A 19,453-nucleotide genomic window follows, 5' to 3' on the forward strand; every position below is an offset into this window, starting at 1 on the left:
CCGTAGTTTTATTTTCGAGCCTCGGCTATATTATATTATTAAATTCTTGATAATCTTCACTGTTAAACTTTCAATAATAAAAAAAAATAAAAAAACGTATGAGACAGAAAATATTTTCACGTAGAATTCTACGTGATTTATAAAATATATAAATTTATATGTGTAATTAAGTACCTATGCTAATGTTACTTTAAAGTAGAACGTAACCGAAGCGAGAGTTAATTCAATACCGAATTGTCAATGGATTATAGATTGAACACGGAGAAGCAAGGTGGCGCATGGTGCCCAACGAAACACATCGCCAAAGAAGCTCAAGAGTGGCTGGAAATCGACCTTCATACTATCCACTTGATCACGGCCACTGCTATCCAGGGTCGTTTCGGAAACGGCATGGGCGCTGAATTCACCGAGTACTATCTGCTAGAGTACTGGAGGCCGCGACTGGGCAAATGGGTTCGGTATAGAGACTTCAAAGGAGAGGAGGTGAGCGCCTTAACTTAATTAAAGATTCTCTATCGCGGTGCTAGATTACGGACAGTGGTATAGAACGCTGCCGCGAAGTTGTTCGACGTTTTCCAACCAAGTTGGAATCCTAAATCGGACTGATTGGATTCTCCATTAGCTAACCATTACCCTAATGGTTCAATCTGGATCATAAACTGCACACTTAAATCGCGAACTACGTGAAAGAGAAAGAAAGGAGAAAGAAAAAAAAAAGGGTTATGCTAATATTTTCTTTTTTACGTAATGCACGTGATTTTATATGATTTATGTTATATCGAGCACTTGCGTTTAATTTTTCTCTCAAGCCGTAAGATTAAAATAACGATTTAATTGTACACCTTCCGCACGCACTGTCGTTTGTAATTATATTGTGATACAAAAAGAGCGATAATTAAAGAAAAATGGAAACCCCCAATCAATCGGGCTTTTTCTTACGAATCCTGTTCTTATATCGAATATCAATGTAGATATAACACGGTGTGAAAAACCAGGCGGTTCTTTGAACTGGCAGACCGTCGGGATCGATGCCACGCGAGGCTACTACGGCAAAAACGTTCGGCCGCTATCGTGATTTATGACGCCGACGTCGATTCGCGCGTTTACCGGCGCCAGTTGATGCCGCAGCTGCCGCGATTGCGACGAAACGATTGAAATAGACCCCCCCGATCTCATTGACCCAAAATAATCGCACCATCGTTCAGCTAACTGTGCTATTGAGATCGTTATTCCGGAGTCAAATAGATGCAGCCCCGATTCTATTTGAGCGCAGCTAAACAGCGCGTATATGCCTACGCGGTAGCGCGGCGGCGAGTGTTCAAAGTGTTCGACGATCAAGAATCGATTGCGGGGCACGGGATTATCCTTGCTCGAAACGTAAGCCGCTTATCGCGAATCCGTAAGCTAATTTCGTACCGTCGGTGCGCCACTTTGTCGGGCCCCCGTCCTACCAGCATGCCTCGAGCCTTCCGCTCGTCTGCTCGCGAGCGAATCTGCCGCGAGTCTCTCTCTCTCGACTAACGGGCGAAGCCCACGTTGAAGTATTAGCGGGAGCAGCTGCGGTGAGCGGAACGAGTTCGTGATGGACGCCGTAAAGTTAGGATACCGGCATTACCGTGTACTATGCATTAGCGGCAGTATATTCCGTTCATATCCGCAGCGATGAACCGCGATCGATGCACCGCTACCCGAGTTTAGAGCATTTTCCAGATTGAACTTCTCATGTATGTAAGGAATTTCGCTAAAGCGCCTCGGTACCGAATAAACGATTCGATTTTGTCGAAAATCAATTTTTTTCTTTTTTACAACCTGAAAACCTTATCGGCAAAGTAACCCGTCGCGGGGAAAAGCGTAAGCCTGAGGTAGCCGGATAGTATTATATTTTAGAACAAAGCGTCCTGCACGTTCGCTCGCAGACGATCGGCCCCGAGATCACTCGGGGGTGGAATCGGGTCCGCGTGATGGCGACCGCAAACATCAAATGTGCCCGATACCGTTTACCTTTGAGGGCGCCGCGCACGAGTATCGCCAACGGCGACGGGACACGTTCCCGGCGAATTCAACGTCGTCGTCTACCGTCGTCGAGCAATGTTTATGGACCGCACCGCCGTCGCTATTACGACACTTTAAGCCTCGTTCGCCGGCGCGTCCCCTCGGGCACGATTTCACAGCGACGCGACGCGTACCCCGTTCATTAATGCGCCGACGATCCTCTGTCTCGGTTCACGGTACTAAGAAGCGGCGATACGCGTCCTGAAAAGCGAGACGAAAAAGCTCACCTAACCACTAAGCAAATTGGCCATTCGATCGGCCGTCCCTATACGTCCCCCCGCTCGTCCGGTTACGATCTTATTAATATTGATGGGCTATTCGCGCCGGCGCTAATGCGTCGAGAGGCCGCGTGACTTCGGCCGTTCCCCTTCGCCAAGCGGGAAGACACCTCGCGTGTCGCGCGATTAACTTCATGATTATTCAATACTTAACGATCACCTCGCTCGGTTTTCTGCTTCGCGGGCGACCCTCGTGGAAACACGCCCGGTCGACAAATACGAACGCTCCGCGATCGTTCAATTTGCCACGACTAACGGAATCGCTCCACAGCCCGGCGACTTTACATAACGCGTAAAACATCCACGGCGAAACGCGATTTCGGTAGGTACGTCTGAATTTTGGTTTTAACTCGATTTCGTAACGCAATTAATTACTATCGCATAATTTATATCAACTCCAAATTGCTCCAGCATCTACGAGTTAGACGCTGGATGACAGACGCTAACAGGATTACATCCCCGTTTCATTTTGTATAACTTTAATTAGCTTAAGCGCTTTTGATACCTAATCAGTAATCTCTTTCTGTCAAAGAATTTAATATGCGCCGTCTTAATTCGATTACTTCGGGGAATATGTCGAAAAAAAAAAATAAAAAGAAAAAAAATAGAAAAAATGGAGAAAAACGTTCGGTAGAGCGTCATTGACTCAAACGCGTGATTAATGGCAGGGTAATTGGGCAGGTGCTAACGTGACGTGAATCTAAAATTTTGCGCCGAGACACAGTTCCTCGAGTATGTGACATATTTCGCCTCATCACTATTCATGGCCTTATTATCAACTCGGCGCACTTAGCCCTTTTGCGACCCGCGCAAATAAGCTTGGGTTGCTCGTACGTGAAATTACGCGAGTTACCAATCAGCGAATTGCAAAACGACAATGACGGAAGGGGGAGGAAAGAGGGGGGGACGGCCCGTTTCAGCTTCATATCGATTTGTCCCTCGCGAGCAGTTATCCAATATCGATCGAACGTGTCTCTACATCTGGCATCCGATTACTATCTTGTTAATATTGATAGCCAGCTTGCACCGGCGCTAATGCGCCAGAGGATTGCATCTTCGTCGCACATGCCAAAGACGCTGTCTACCGTCATCGGCGCTCGACCGCGTAATTTCATGCAAACGCTGTGTAGCCCCTTCGATCCCATGATTATTCACCGCTTTATCACTAAACATAACTCGATTACTAACCTCGATTCGTTTTCGTTTTTTCCCTCCCGAGAAGATCGTAATCCACCGCCGGTTAAAAATTAACTTGAAGGAGAAGGACTTACCTCTGAAACAGAAAGAAGAAACGAAAAGATTAGTTAACAAAATTTTACTAATTTATATATATATATATATATATATATATATATATATTTGTGACGTTATAGTATTTTATTATTTAACATTATAAATTTACTGCGAAAACGCTTCTCACTGCTGTTTGCTGGAAGCGCTTTCGTCTACCAAAACGGGATGAATATTGCAAATTTTCCTACGAAAATCAAGAGAATATCTTTTCTCTAAGGGTAGACGCGAAGTAGTTGTGAGAGAAATCCGATTAATTATTGTACGAGGAAATGAGATTAACTAGGCAGACGGCTCCGTAGAAGGAAGCGAAATTTTTGCTTCCGCAGCAAATATACTCGAGACAGCAAATATTCCCTTTCCCGTGTCATGCGCTGCGGGAAAGTTTTTCCAGGGTTTTGCGAAGATATCCGCAGACGAGAAGGAAAAAGAGAGCGAGAGAGAGAAAAGCAAAAAAAAAAGAAAAAAAAGAGGGAAAAAAAAACCTTCTACAAAGAGAGCGTCGCGCGCTGCACCGAGACGATAAGAAACCACGAGGTCTTTAACAGTTTCGAGGACAAGAGAGGTGCGTTAACGCATTTTGACGTGTGCAGCTGTGCGCGTGCGAGGTGCATACGCCGTCGCGTAGCGTGCAGACGCACACGTAGCCGCGCCAGCGTAAAATTACGTGAATAGTACCACGTAATGCTAATAATAATTGTCACGCAAGGGGACGAAAAGGCGGAGGCGCTCCAGCTTCAAAAGGCCGCCTGAGGTAATTAAAGCTCGAGGCGCGATCTTTCTCTCGCTCCTTTCTCCCTTATCTTTCTCTCGGCTTCGCCTTTCACCCCCTGTACCTCGTTTCCTTTCTTCGTTTTCGCGAAGAAAGAGAAAACACCTTCCACCGGCTCTAACGCCTCGTCTTAATAATAAATACCCCACGTCAAAAACCGACCCCACTTCTCTCATTAGTCTACGCGCCGCGGCGTGCCTCCATCATCCGCGCTCCATCGACGGACGGGAGATTAAATAGATTTTCTTGGAATCTCCGGCGCAGTTAAATTCGCCCGAACGCGGCTCGCGCAGACCGCAGCCCGCAGGAAGTGGCACGTCCTGCGTAGAGAAGTTTTCTTGAAATAATTCTTTTTTTTTTCTTTTTTCTTTTTTTTATTCTCTCTTTCTCACCGCAGTTCCGGTTTTGTGCGCAACGTTTCGTACCCATCAAAACAAGGCAGCAACGTAATTAAATATTATATTTTCCATTACGAAAGTTCGGCAGGATAAATAATTCTAAAACGAGTGCACGGTAAAATAAGTTATACCGCAGCACGTTGTAGTCTTATAATTTAGCGAGACATAAGGGATTAAATAGAGATTGTTAAAATATTATTTATTAATCGTACGTAGCTTTTTTTCTTTTTAATTAAAGTAATTTTGTTTTTTTTTTTTCTTTGTATTATATGAGATTTTTTCGTGCCCCGCATAACGCCTTATCTTAATTTTCCGACAACATCCGTAATTAATTTTCCAAACTTACATTATACCGGGCATACTGCCCCCGCTAAACTTTTTCTTGAAAGCATTAATTACTTTTTTAGAGTGAACTTTTCACGTTTAGCACACATATTCGTGTTCCACGCGCGGCATTGGCGTACTTTTAATCAGCGTATCAACATCCCACTCGTTAAACTGCAAACGTCATTAGCAAATATTATTCAAAACCAGTTTATGAATTTTGATTGCGAATAGGTTCTAAATACGTGCGTAGAGTATTTTTCGAACTGGTCAGTCGTAAACATCGATTGTTTGAACAACGATATAACTAAAATATCTTCGCTATTTATTGCTAAGAAAACACGGTAAAAAAAAAAAGTTAAAAAAAAAATTAAATAAAAACAACATATAATACGATAGAGAGTTATCCCCCAATTGCAATAAAATACATGTTTAATCTTCTAAAAGATAACGTTGGAGAAAGAATAAAAGCTGAGAGGATCTTGTCCATTACACAAAGAAGACAACATATGGATATCTTCTACTCCCTGCAGACCACACGTTGTGTCGTCGGACACATATCGGGAAGAACATCCACAAATTGACCGAGCTTATATTGTTAAAAATCTTCACGTTCGCAACTACTGTACTCATCTTATTTTCTATCATTGACCAAAAAAAAAATAGAAAAAAAAAAGAAAAAAAAATTATGTGCCGCTTATCGATTATTGGACGACTTGTGGACTGTTAAAAGATTGCTTGAAAATAATCGCCGAGTAGCTCATTTACGTCGGTAAACATTTTAATAACGTGTTTACCGGCGATTTTCACCAATGATGTTTACCGGTGTGCGCTTCACTTAAAACACAAATAGACTCGCAAAGGGTGCTCGGAACGTCGAAACTGTCCTACTTATTTTTTCTGCTATCTCCATAGTTTTTAACGAGCGTCCCGTACTTCCAGTTTTGATCTTTTTGTTTTTATCTTTCAGCTCGTTATCTTGTTTAGTGCGACGTAAGCAGTTAAAAAAAAAAAAAAGACGTAGCACTTTTAATAGGTGTCAAAAGTTTAAAAGCACATTCGAGACGTCGGATGTGACGTTAACGTATCACTTTGACGTGGATGGTAAAAAGCGTATTCGCGAAATTAACTGAAAATGTCGGTGTATAATACGTCTCTCGTTATTGTGACGAAAATATAAAAAAAAAAAGAAAAAAATAGGACGCTATAGGAAAGTATGCGACCGTCAAGTATCGGATTTGCAATTTCTCTTTCGTGTATAAATGATAAAAATCTTCGAAACGACGCTTGTAAAAAGTATGCTTAATCAGAATGGCTCCATTTAACATTCAAAGAAGCGACATATCGGTATATGCCATCAATTTTGAAACGACTCTTAATCACGGCCCTCGGCAGAGTACAACGACCCGCGGCAACTGACATGTCACCCTCTTTTTCCACAGATTTTAGCGCGGAGTGTTCTATGCGTTACATTTTAAAACGACACTTAATCACGGAAGTTCATGCAGTAACGCAACTATCAGCGGCACGAATAACGCTTTTCTAGTTGGCTATCGGTGAAGCGGATAATATCGGAAGGGGGCCTCGCGATATTGAACGTAAAATCTGATTCAATTTGATGTAACACTCAAATGCCAATATTAATATTCATTAATCATAAATATTAAAAAATTTTTTTTAACACCCAGGAGCTTAAAAACTTAGGAAATTTAAATATCGATCTGAATAAAAACTGAATCCAACAGCTTCCGTGAAAGTCAAATGAATTGGATACATGTACAAGAAGCCTTTGGAGTTGAATATTTAAAAACTTTCTCGCTCATTCAAACGCGATAGTTAATCGATACAAAGTCGAGTGAAACGTTCACCTCGGTAAAGCCTGATACATTATAACTTTTACGCTTCTGTGATTATAAAAAAAAAAAGGGGGAAAAAAAAGATTGAGAGAGAAAGAGAAAAAGAAACATTTATCTTCGCGCAGGCCGATCGTCTATAATTAAAGACTACGTACGACTGTAAAGTAACGCCTTTCGCAAAAGTGATGATCACGGGGATGCTCGCAGACGATAGGGCATAAGTGGTAGGTTTTAGCCCCCCTTGATCCGTCATTATCTCGTCCGGTGACGAACCGACTTCGCCGAGCGGAGCTTTCTCCCCGGCCGTGCGTTCGAAGCGGGAGAATTCCGTGCGGAAATCCGATAATTGTCGGAGGATAAGTGCGCGCGCGCGCGCGCGGGGGAGGAGGGAGATGCGCGAGGAGACGGATGCGTGCGTGCGGAGCAGACGGGCACGCAACCGACGATTGCGTTGATTTCCGGCGGCCGGTCCCGGTAAATCACGCACCGTTTCCAGGTAACCCGCGAAGACGGCGGCTGGGGAGGGCGTGTAGAACGGGGAGAAAAAAAAAAAAGGAATTAAAGGAAACAAGGGAGCGACGTTGCTCGGGGGCCGCTGTGATGACGCCGGTTGCAACGGGCTCACGCACAGGAAGCCGTGAACATTAGCCGAACACGCTCCCGCACGCGGGATAATTCATGCGCGGCCGGCTCCGTGACACACGCGCGCCGACGTCCCCGGCATTCGCGCGGCGTGCATAATTGTTTATTGTAAGTGTACACCACGGTAGGCCCCGGCGTGTCGGCGAGAGCGATAGCTCTGTCGTCGGAACGAGATACGTTTACGCGCTTGATCAACGGCGCCTACGATATGTCCTACGCGATAACGCGTAATAACTCGCGTCGCGATAACGGCGCGCATTAACATTCCGCTTTTATTGCGCATCAAAGCACGACAGATTTAATGGCGGGATAAAGGTAGGCGCGAATTTTCGAGAGGAATATGGAGCCATCCTAGAAGATTGCAGTCACAGTTAACGGTAAAGTGGCAGTCTTTCCCTCCCCCCTCCCTCCCTCTCTCTCTCCCGTGATATCCTCTTATTTTTATTGCATTCTCGACGGAAGATAAAGCTTCGATATGAGACATCTTTTATAAGAATCGTATTATGATTAAATTATAGATAACGTTTAAGAGGCTTACTCGCAGTTTTCGCGAGGTTCACATATTATAGATCTCTTTTATTATTTCCTATAAAGGTAAAACTTTTAAGATGTAAAAGATAGGAAATTTATGATAGAGAATGCGAAAGAAAGGGAAAAGTTGGTGTCTCTTTCCACCGAGCGAAAATTTTTTTTTCTCTCTTTTCGCGTTATTTAAGAAAACCGAATCAGGTCACATATTGTCCGACATGTGTTTTTTTTTAATAAAAAAAAAAAGGGGGGCGAATATTTTTACGAATAAAAGTTCGATGGAAGCGGAGTAGTAGAACCATAATCGGTAATAGGTAGGACGTTCTAAAAATATCGGCCCATCGACGAACGAAATTCCGATAGCGTCATTCAAGAGAAGTGCACGAAAATATTCGTGGAGGCAGCCACCACCACGACATGCATGCGCCGACGCAATAAATTCGTTTTATACGGCGCTTCGACAGGCAAAAAACGAACACGGGCATAAGTTATGAACACTTCAAAATCGCACACGAGGAAGAAGAACACGGTTCGCTTCGCTCACCAAATTTTTTCGTTCTTTGAGTGGCACCTCTCTCTTTCAGCGCTACCCAAAGCGTCCAAAACCATAATCAAACAAAGCGAGCGTTTGCAAAACAGGTAAAAAGTGGGACAAAGAAATTTAGAATAATATCGAGATAACGAAGGGAAAAAAAAAAAAGATGTTATTTACATCCTGTATATTAAAAATTTCAAAAATGTCGGATAAAAAAATTAATGAAAAATATTTTTTATAGAATTACGAATAAAAGCGGATTTTGCCTTCTAAATTTTTTAAATATTCAGAGGATTTCCGATTTTTTTCCCCCCTATTTTTAAACAGCTTTAAAAAAATATATTTTCGGATGCGCTAAAATAAAAAAAAAAAAAGAAATTTGGAACAGCCAACTTTTACGTCACGATCGCGATAAAGTCCCGCGAAAGCGACTCACTTTTCAAATGGCATCTGGAATTTAGAAAGTTTATAACCGCATCTAGCATCCTCGAAATGCACTTCGATCGTGACGTCATCGGAGATGCATATTTACGAGATACAGTTCCGCCGTAAACTGCGCGTGCAGCCATTACGATTTGAAGAAGCCGTCGCGATAAAGTTCCATCGGGCTGGCTGCGTCTTCTTGACTCTTTTATACATTGTGCACGCCCATTTCCATCACCGTGCACTTGTTTCTGTCCCGAGAAAGTGCCGGCTGCATAATTTTGCAACGCCGGTGCAACGCGATAGACGTATAAGAGCCGACAGATGTCCCATCTCGTGCTCGGTCACGTCATCCGGTTATCATTCGTTTGCAAAATGGCTCGCTGTTTTCATTTTCTGTACTGTCGGCGTTCTTTAATCTTGACGTGGAAAAGCGTCTTATGTTTCTGTTCCCCCGTACATTTCATGCTAATGATATCTTTTTATCAACGATCGCAATTCGCCGACCCTTTACGCATGAAAATAACTCTCGCAATATGAAGAGTAATTAAAATTTAATTTTGTAGTTTTATTTTATAATCGCGTATGATATTATTATACTCTTTAAATATAAGAACAGTCTAGTATTGATCCGCGAAATTTACGAGGTATTGTCTGCAATTTTTATGGAGTCACGTAGATATTTTCTGAACGTGTAACTTGTAAGTTATCATTAAGCTGCCCACCCGAAACTTTTGTTTCTCGTAACTGAGATAATGCAAAATAATAATTAGTTCACGAATGGCTCTATGAATAATATATACAAATATCACAATGAGTAACGTCCTATGTGCCTACGTATCATGAATCATTGTGCATTTGTGTAATGACGCCGGGATGAAGCGCATTTAATTCGACGATTTACATATGATGATTAGATGATTAATAGCTCGTGAAAATGATAATTACGCTCATGAATCAACAATCTAATGCAAATTAATAGTACGATATAAAACGAGAATGACAGACATTATACATATATGTATTTAATATTATTATAATTAAGTTTGCGCTGCAATCCAGTTAATTTCGTGATTGATAATATTGCCAAACATATGAGATGTTTCAACAATATTCCAACTATTTCATCATACTTCTTATTAATTATAATTTAGTTTTCCGCGTTGCTAACAATAAAAAAAAAATAATAATAACGCACCGCGTCGAACAAAAATTTTAATTTAACTTTTAACGTATTAAGATAATTTCAATGTAATTAAATTGTTGAAGGAAAAAAAAAAGAAAATTTAAATACTTATTCCACATTGCAAGTAGTTATCAAGAGCGCTGGATCTTGATACTGCTCTGTTGCGAAAACCGGGGGCAACATAACGCGCAGCTGAAATAGGTCCCAGGTCGCCATAAAATGAGAAAGAATCGACCCGGGGAGAGACACGGAGAGTTTTTCACCCAGGGTGCAGTAAGCTATCCGTTGGTAAGGAGGTAAGGGCGCGCCTTTGGGAGCACTTTCGAAGTGTCTGTTTCTGGAGGGAACGGCGGGCCGCGGTTCTGGAGGGTGGAAACGAGGGCTGCTAGTGAAAACCCGAGGAAACGCTTTTACGTCTCGGTAATTGAACCTCGCAATGTGTGTTGAGAACAGGAGTCGTTCGGTTATGCGCCAACGATTTGGAACGGGAGGAATAAAAAAATGGTTTTCTAAAAATTGTGGAGCCACGGAAACATCGTTTGACGTTGATAATCGCGAGTAGAAAAGCCGAAACAGGTACGAAAGTCCGGTGCGAGTAAGGTGGAAATAGGTCAGTTGCTCAGCCCGCGATATATAGTGGTACTAAGCCCATAAGGACATCCCGAAGGACCACGTTAAGGTATCTTGACATAGGGTCCCGCGCGGCAGGCATGTCAACGGTAGCGTCGGAGTAGTAAAGGTCGGCGCATGGGTGCACCGAAAAGTGGTAGAAGGTGGCTAAAGGCATGGAACGTATGTTCCACCACGAGACGTGCGCGGAATGCGTTGTGCTCGCCGCAAAACGTTCCGTCGCGCGATTGTGTCGCGAGCTCATTGCCACAATACGAAATCGTACGTCCACGCGTTTAGATGCGACGAATGCTAATATATTATTTTTCGCTTACTTTAAAAGAAAAAACATAAATTGAAATATTCGACGTAAAATAATAGCTTTTTATTTTTTTTATTATTTTCCTATTTTAAAATTATTCGATAAATAAAAAATTCATATTTTTCATTAAAAACAAAATTTTTTTTTAATTATTTCCATTATCGTAATATTTCAATCTTGGTTGTGAAATATTTTACTGACCAAGCGTTGCATGAAAATTCCTGTTTAAACTGTTGTCAATTAATTTTGCAATATCTAGACTCAATAATTAATTATGCCGTGAGATTCGCGTAGAACGTCTCTTTCGAGCTCGTTGGCGAGTTTATAATTATAGAAGGAGAAAACGCATATCTTTCGATACACCCTGTACAATATGTACCATCTAACCCGGCGTACATGCGTATGTGTGCGAGCATCACATGTACATATGTATATAGCGTACCTGGGCTATCTACTCACCATGGGCAACGCCACTTCGCGTGATCCCGTGGGACCGTGCCACTCGCCCGCCCACCCACCCTCCCCCACCCTCTGTACACCGTACACCACCCTACACACCGCCGTCGGATAAACCGCTTATTTTATTCATAAACCCACAACGTGGAATCAATATTGCACCGTCGCCCCAGCATGCTCGAAGAGAGAGACGTCGTCAACGACGGCAACACGTTCCCTGCCTCGACGGGGATCAGGGAATGCGGACGGCGGACGTTTAACTCAAACCCTCTCTCGTTCTCCGTTACTCTCCTGCCTCCATCCGCCGCGAACCCTTCACGATTCGCCCGCCCGTGTTGGCTTCTCTGTTTGCGTATCTATCTATCTCTATCTCTGTCTCTTTCTCTCTCCCTCTCTGTCTCTCTACCCGCGCATCTCTGTCGGACCTAATGCGGTGGAATGTAGGGTGAAATTAGCCCTTAGCCCCCGTCTGATCCCGTGGAACGCGATGTCCATTCTACGACAGGACATTTCCGAAACCCGGGGAGGGAGAGGAGAGCGGCATTTCGCGCTGTTGAAGCGCGAAGCATTATCCGGACGATATAAATGTCATCGACTGCTGCCAGACAATCGCGACGTTCCAAACGGGATACGAAAGTAACGCGTCCGATGCTTTTACCGACGATCTGCCAAATTGCCCGACCGATGCGCGAGGAGAGGACCGTCGCACGCGCGCGGATTAAACCGAGAACGTTATAAATTCATTAGCGCAGGATAACTTGATGGCGAAATTCGTTCGAGACAGTTTATCGATAGAATCCTCCTTCCTTTTATGCATGCATAAGACGCTGCGCTCGAGTTACCAGCTATCAGCTCGAAAAGGTACGGCATATTAAAAATTCTTATCTCGCGAACCGTCGGGCGCGCATAAAAGTCCGCTGTTTCGCATCCGCGAGCTACGTCCGCGCATCGGCGAACCGTCCGATACCGACGCCGTGCAAAAAGCCCGGGTAGAACGGGAAATGGCGCACGTGCTCAAATATCCGACTGTCCGAAGTTAATGTAACACTGTCGCGGAAAGAGAGCTAATGAGGCTAGCGCCGGCCGGTCTGGCGGTGCTCAAACGCCGTGCCGGACCGAAAGCTGAAAATGCCTCGTACTTGAACCGGCGCTTTCTCTGCTTTCAGGTAATACAGGGTAACAAGAATACGTATTTGGAGTCCAAGCACGAGCTGGAGCCGCCTCTGTGGGCGAGCAAGATCCGTTTTCTACCCTACAGCTATTACAAGCGGATGGTTTGCATGCGGGTCGAGCTCTACGGGTGTTACTGGAGCGGTAAGCTGTTTGCACTCGCCAATTTTCGTGAAACTTGCCGCGGACCGGTACCGCCGGACTGTCCATTAACCCTGATACCGGCGTGCTCAGAGCAAATTTGCTTTTCAAAATCTTGCTCGTATAATTCCGTTTTCGCCCGGAAATCGAATTACCTACGGGCGTCGAATAGATGCTCTCAATGCCGGAAATGCGGTGAATTATTAGTAAGCGTGTTAGTTCAGAAAGTCACTCGGCAAACGCGCTTGTATGAGCAGTTTGTTTCATAAGTGACTTAAATATTTCATCACCGATCAAATATTAAATTTAAAGCCTAACTCGGAAGTATTAATTTTTAATTATTATTATTTTTTTTTTTTTACATATTCTTTAATGTAAGCTCATGCATAATTTAACTGTCGCTGCATTCAGTAAATAATTAACTTCGTACGGAGGCTCGGTATTAAATTTAGTATTAAATTCAGTAAAGTCAGTTTATATATCGTACTATTATAGACTTTAAATATTTCATTAAGTTATATTATATATAAAATCCATATTTATTTGTATTAATGCACTTAATATATCTCATTAAAAAAAAAAAAAAAAAAGAGAAATTAAAAGAGGCCGTTTAATTTCGATTTTCTGCCGAGCAAGTCGGAGACGGTATCGTTAATAAGAAGGTCAACAATATATTTGATTTTTCCCTCCCGCAGACGGCGTGGTGTCTTACTCGATGCCCCAAGGCGATAAAAGGGGCAACGGATGGGAATTCTTTGACGCGACCTATGACGGGCACTGGGACGGCGAGCTGCGCCGTGGCCTAGGTCAACTGACGGACGGTAAAACGGGGTCTGATAATTTGAAAAGGTCCCGCGATAACGATCGCGCCCAAGGCTGGGTGGGCTGGAGGAACGATAGCCGCAGCCAGCCGGTCGAGATCAAGTTCGAGTTCGACAAAGTCAGGGAATTCTCCGCCGTCCATATCTACTGCAATAACGAATTCACTCGAGGCGTCCAGGTTCGTATATTACTAAACGGTATTTCGTAATTTTTTTTTGTTTTTTTAAGCGATATTTCACTCTGGAAAGAAAAGAGATTCTCTTCGTGCTTTTAGAATTAAATTTCACTCTTCCGCCTGAAGCTTTACTCCCCAAAAATTATTTTTTATATATATCTTTATATGTATATTTCAGTTTAAAAAAAATCGAACGATCTCGTGATTTCTAAAAATATAATTCTTACTGAAAAAGAAGACGCGTAGCGCGCAGATTTTGCATCTATAAGAGCAATCTTGAATCAGTTACATAACTCGTTACATTTGCACCAACGCTTTAACGCAGAGCGAATTTAACCGCTTAACAATAACATATTGTTACCGTCGCACAATAGAAGTAGAAATATATGACATAAATCCTCTCTGCTGAAAGATTAACGCGTGGTAGGCCGGCATTAAAAGCTGAGGTACATCAGGCGGAAAAGCGTCGGCAACGCTTCTCTCTCTCTCGTCTTTTCAGGGCGAAATACACTTTGCTTTAAACACACGTCTAATCTCTCGGGCCGCTCGTCGCGATTCCGCGCTGGTAATACCACCGAAAGAACCTAAAGAATCCAAGCGAATCAAAACGGAGCACGCGCCGCTTCTATATCGAATTACTTTCCCAGCCGAAGATTCCCCTCGCAAACTCGTTGACGCCGAGGAATCGTTTACCTTCGCTTTAGCGACGTTATTCCTTAGTCCTCGCCAGGAATGCGCAAGCAGCGTCGATCAACATGCTCGCCATTCACGGTTCTTCGTGATCCTCGCCACCTTTTCCCGTCATCGTCCTACCTTAGTCGTCGCGCAGCATCTGGTCGGCGAGATGTACTTCCCTCCCTCCCTTCCTTTCTACCGCGCGTGTTCCCGGCTCGCCCGTCTTGCCGCCACGCTTGATTGAATATTCCACTCGACGCTTTATCAGGCAGACGCCCGTTGAATATCAATACACCCGTGGAGCGGCAATTCCGGCAGTTTGATATCTGCTCATCCGCGGGGGCCTCGGCGCCGATCGTCGGCACCGAGTCCGATATTAGCCGCGTTATTTCACGAAGAATCTCGCGTATCTCGATGGGGGTGAAATTCGCGGGCACGTTGCGCGAACCGACATACGGCGTCGCCTCCAGTTTGGAATTCGAACGCCGAATACCGTCGATATTTATCACGGGAATCGTTTTGATATGATAAATTTTATGTGACGCACAAATTCGCGTTTAAGCTCGACACGCGAGGCCGTAATAAGTTATTCCCTTGATTGCGAATACCAACGCCACTGCCGTGATTTGCCGTGATAGATGCGGAATTTCTCGCCGCGAGATCTCACCGGTTTCCCCCTCCCCCTCCCCTCCTCCCTCTCATACCGCGGGACGTAACCCCTCTGTTTCGTAATTTCAACTTTTACTCGGGGAACTTAAGGGAAAGACGGGAAAATTTCGAGCGGAGATACTTGATGGAAGAAAAACAATTCCCGGATGCTCCTTGAGAGGCAGGTAGGAAACTTTTCGCATCATTCGCCATATCCGTGATTCAGCGCGTTGTAGTCGCGGAAATGAGTTCGCGGGGGCGGCTTATAAAGAGGATTCCTCGCTTGCGCCGAGTTATAATTCGACCCGCTGTGTAATTTTCGTTTGTGTGTGGCCACAAATCGCGATTTCGCTCCGTGCCGTCCTACGTAGATCCGAGGATAGCTCAGACCACCGCCGGCGATTTACACGCGCGGTTTTATCGTAATAAACCGCCGCGACGCGTTTCTCTTTTGTTACTGCGATTTTGATACCTCGATTTATTAGTTGAAGATGATAGGCGTAACAATGGGAGAGCGGAAATAATGCCCGTCATTAGGCAAATAGGGGCTAATCTAACCGCGAACGAGGAAAAAGAGATAAAACGGGGTACCGATAATGCCTGTGACGTATAACCGTTCGTTATCGGCGATCTGTGTACCTATTACAGCGATCATCCAATGACGCGGCGGCAAAAATATGAAAACTCCAGAATCTCCGGCGACACAGTTCATACCGCACATATTGCATGTTTCATTGTATCCGAGATAAATCCGCTTTAAACACACGCGCGTATTCTGTCATATGCTACAGTTCGTTTAGAGGCTCGACGGCGCGTGCGGTGAAATATGCATGGGAGATTATTGAACGTTGTCAGAAACGGAAGCACCGAATTTTGATCCCAGTAAAATTGCCCCGAATAATTCTTTCGCGTCGAAATCGCAGGGGAGAGAAGAGATTACCGTCGTAATACCGCGTGTTATGCAAAAAATTCGGCTATTATTAATTTATACAACAGAGAAATATTTAATATCCTAGCATATTCCATAAAAAGTAATATTAATTTTTTTTTCCTTTTTTCTTTCTTTCTTTTTTTTTTTTTTTCTTCGTAAATTGTGAATTTATATTAACTAACTTTTTAAAGCAGTTGACAGAGCGAAGCTAGGTTTCGTCGCTGTATCTCGTTTTAATTTCCTTCGATTCGATTAACGCGCAAAGTCGCCTACGTGCGGGTGAATATAATTTTCTAATTGTTGTGATAAAAAAAAATTGAAATGCAAAATAAAAAAGCGCTCGATGCAGCGGGATATTCGCGAGCACGGGTGAATATTATGTCGAGCCAATTGTCGCTTCTGTATATGAAAAATTGTAAATGAAAACGTTCTTTGATCGGCAATCTAAACGATAACGAACTTCGATCTGCAGTTTTTCAAGCATGTCGTTAAGCGCAGGTCCTTCAAATTGGGACGTGCTCTCGTTAGTTTTGCGCTACTGACACCGCTCGGGGTTTATTTTATTTTTATTTTTTTTTTTGTAACAGAAGAGCCGTACACATCCTGCTGCAGCGGCGTTGACGAAACAATTGCCGCGAAAAAAAAAAAGAAAAAAAAAAAATTTTTGGCGGCGTCTGTCAAAAATCCACGGGGACGCGTAGCCATGCGTGCGCACGCACTCGCAAACTGGTTCGCGAACGGTGAATATCTTGCACAAAGCGCAAATACAGCTGTGCGGCGAGCAATCCGGTATAAACGCCCCGGTACAGCTCTTTGATGCTGGGTTCAGTGATCACCCTTCCAAACACGCCACCGTAGTATTCGCATTACGATTCAACTTCAACCCCAGATTCCCGCCGAATGTATATAAACTTTAATAGCCTGTTAAACGTAAATTAGAATGTAGCCGCGCGTTGAAATTCGCTGCGAATACCGCGAGCGGTATTCCTTATCGCGCCGCGCGTTCGGCGGGATAACGCATGAAAAATATCCCGCGTACGCGAGATGAACCATACACGGATTATATACTTTATAATTCGCAAACATGGCGACCTGCACGCGATACCGTAACGATGAATCAGAATCAGCACGCGTTTACATACCGCGAAAAATCATATAAATTCATGCGGCGTATCGTGAATGCGATAAAGCTTACTAAGTATTTGCCGTGATGCGTAGCAATGTAAAAAATTTTTTTTTTAATAGATAAAAAAAAGGGGACACAAAAATACAAAAAAAAAAAAAAAAATGTACATTACACTGGGAATATTAAAAGAGCAGAATACCAATAGACCCCGGGTGCATAAAGCGCGGAGAGATGCGAGGTATAAGATGATGCCGCGCTCGCGGATCGGTATTTTATTCAGGAGAGCTCGAGCTCGTTTGCGAGAATACTAAAAGCTCGGGCATTGATACATGGAAGAATTATTACAGAATTTATGAGCGGCGCATTCGGATCTCTCGCAAGGAGGAAGAGGGCGGAGGGGAGGGAAAAAAAAAGGAGCGATAAAAACGGTCGTCTCATCGCGAGCGTACTAATGGCTTTTCGATAACCAATTCGGATAATCGGGGCGCGGCGCTGAAAAATCGAACGGAACCTTCGATTAAACCCAATAATTACAAAGTCCCTTATACACACGTTACGCTCGCCATTACACGGATAGCGCAAACTACGGCGTGGCGGCCACCGCACTGGCGGCGCGCCATAAATGCGCCCGGTCTTTGATGCAGCGGTCAGCGGTCCTCCAAAACGGCCACGTTGCAACCCCTCCCTCCCCCCTTTCGCGGTCGGGGGTCACGGCGTAACGGCACCTAACACCCGATCATCGTCCTACGAATTTCCCTTATACGTCGGCGGGTTTTATATATCGGCGACGACGCCGTACCACGAGCTTATAAACCTGAGCGGCTCACAATGCGGATCGCTTTCGGAGGCTCCCACTCGACTTTACGCCTCGACGTCTCTTCGACCCCGGCGCATCTTTAATACCTAAATAACATTTTCCCTATTCCGCGAGGCAGTCCGATGGAAAACGTGTCCGCCACGGGCCGACGATGAACCGCGATCTAGCAGGCTAAAACGCCGAGACAGTCTACGCCGGCGGGGGATAAATCCGCTCGAAATAACGCGCGCGCGGGCGCGGAGTCATTTTAAAGTCGGAGTAATTTTCTGGAGTACGCCCCACGTGTCGTAATGTAATAAACGTAAAGAGCGGAGACGAATCTGCTTATTTGCGAAAAATAAATTTGCCCGCGTTACTCGTTCCGCCAGAGAGAATAAGAGAAGCGGAACGCTCATCGCGGAGATTCTCTCTCGTTGTCTGATATTCCCGGCTCGCAGCGGGGGAGAGTTATCTCTCTCCTCTTTCTCTCTCATTTACGTGAGAGTGCCGCCTCGTCAAAGTGCATAAATTCGCGTGATTGCGCTCCCGGGTCGATGTAACAGTCTTCCGCGCCGTTCGGCGTGCCGATTTTATTTAGGAATGCTCTTTCCTCTTTCGAATCCGTTTCAATTTTGCTGACGGACATTCCCCTCCCCCTCCCCTTCCCCCCCCTTCCCCGGGGGGTGGGCTACGTATTTGGCCGAACGAAAGCGCGTTACCTATTCAACGTAATGAATAAAACTTCATGGCCGGCTAATGGAACGAAATGGAATGTATACCGGTGCTGTCATAATTATTCTAGAAATCTCTTCAGCGTAGTTCTCGTTTTTTTTTTTCGAGAGCTGCATATCTGTAATTCAATCTATAACGCTTCGTCGATAAATTATATTTATTCGCGTCTCTTGATCCGCTTGAAACTCTCATTTCATTACGTTCGTTTTTCTTTTTTTTTCTCTCTCTCTCTCTCTTTTTTTTTTTTTTACTTGAATATTTATATTCCCGGTGGTTTCTTTGATATCCTCTGAGAAGCACACGTTTCGCTTTATTACGTACGTGCCGAACCGCATATGACCTGTCGCCGGGCGCGCATTTACGCACGTTCACGCATGCGTGCGTTAGATATGTGTATCTTTTCCGGGGATATGCAACGGCGACGTAGCACGGAAAGCTCGAGCGAGTTTTATGGCCACCTATCTTCATGCACCACCTACGCGCCCGCCGCGCGCAAGGTGCATCGACATGTCGATACTACCTGCTGTTACTATCGAATCTCGCGTCTTCCCGCCGCATGGTATATC

General features: G+C 44.3%; 1 protein-coding gene across 1 annotated transcript in view; it reads left to right on the top strand.

Annotated features, from left to right (window-relative positions):
- LOC139111463 (discoidin domain-containing receptor 2) overlaps window positions 1–19,453 on the top strand; it is a 137,924-nt gene that overhangs the window by 78,841 nt on the left and 39,630 nt on the right. Inside the window, exons 4-6 of the mRNA XM_070671760.1 lie at window positions 252–483; window positions 12,838–12,985; window positions 13,678–13,982. Of these exons, the coding sequence (XP_070527861.1) occupies window positions 252–483; window positions 12,838–12,985; window positions 13,678–13,982 (685 nt within the window). The remainder of the gene's footprint in view (window positions 1–251; window positions 484–12,837; window positions 12,986–13,677; window positions 13,983–19,453) is intronic.

This window comes from Cardiocondyla obscurior, linkage group LG24 (genome assembly GCF_019399895.1).
Source record: "Cardiocondyla obscurior isolate alpha-2009 linkage group LG24, Cobs3.1, whole genome shotgun sequence".
NCBI lineage: Eukaryota > Metazoa > Arthropoda > Insecta > Hymenoptera > Formicidae > Cardiocondyla > Cardiocondyla obscurior.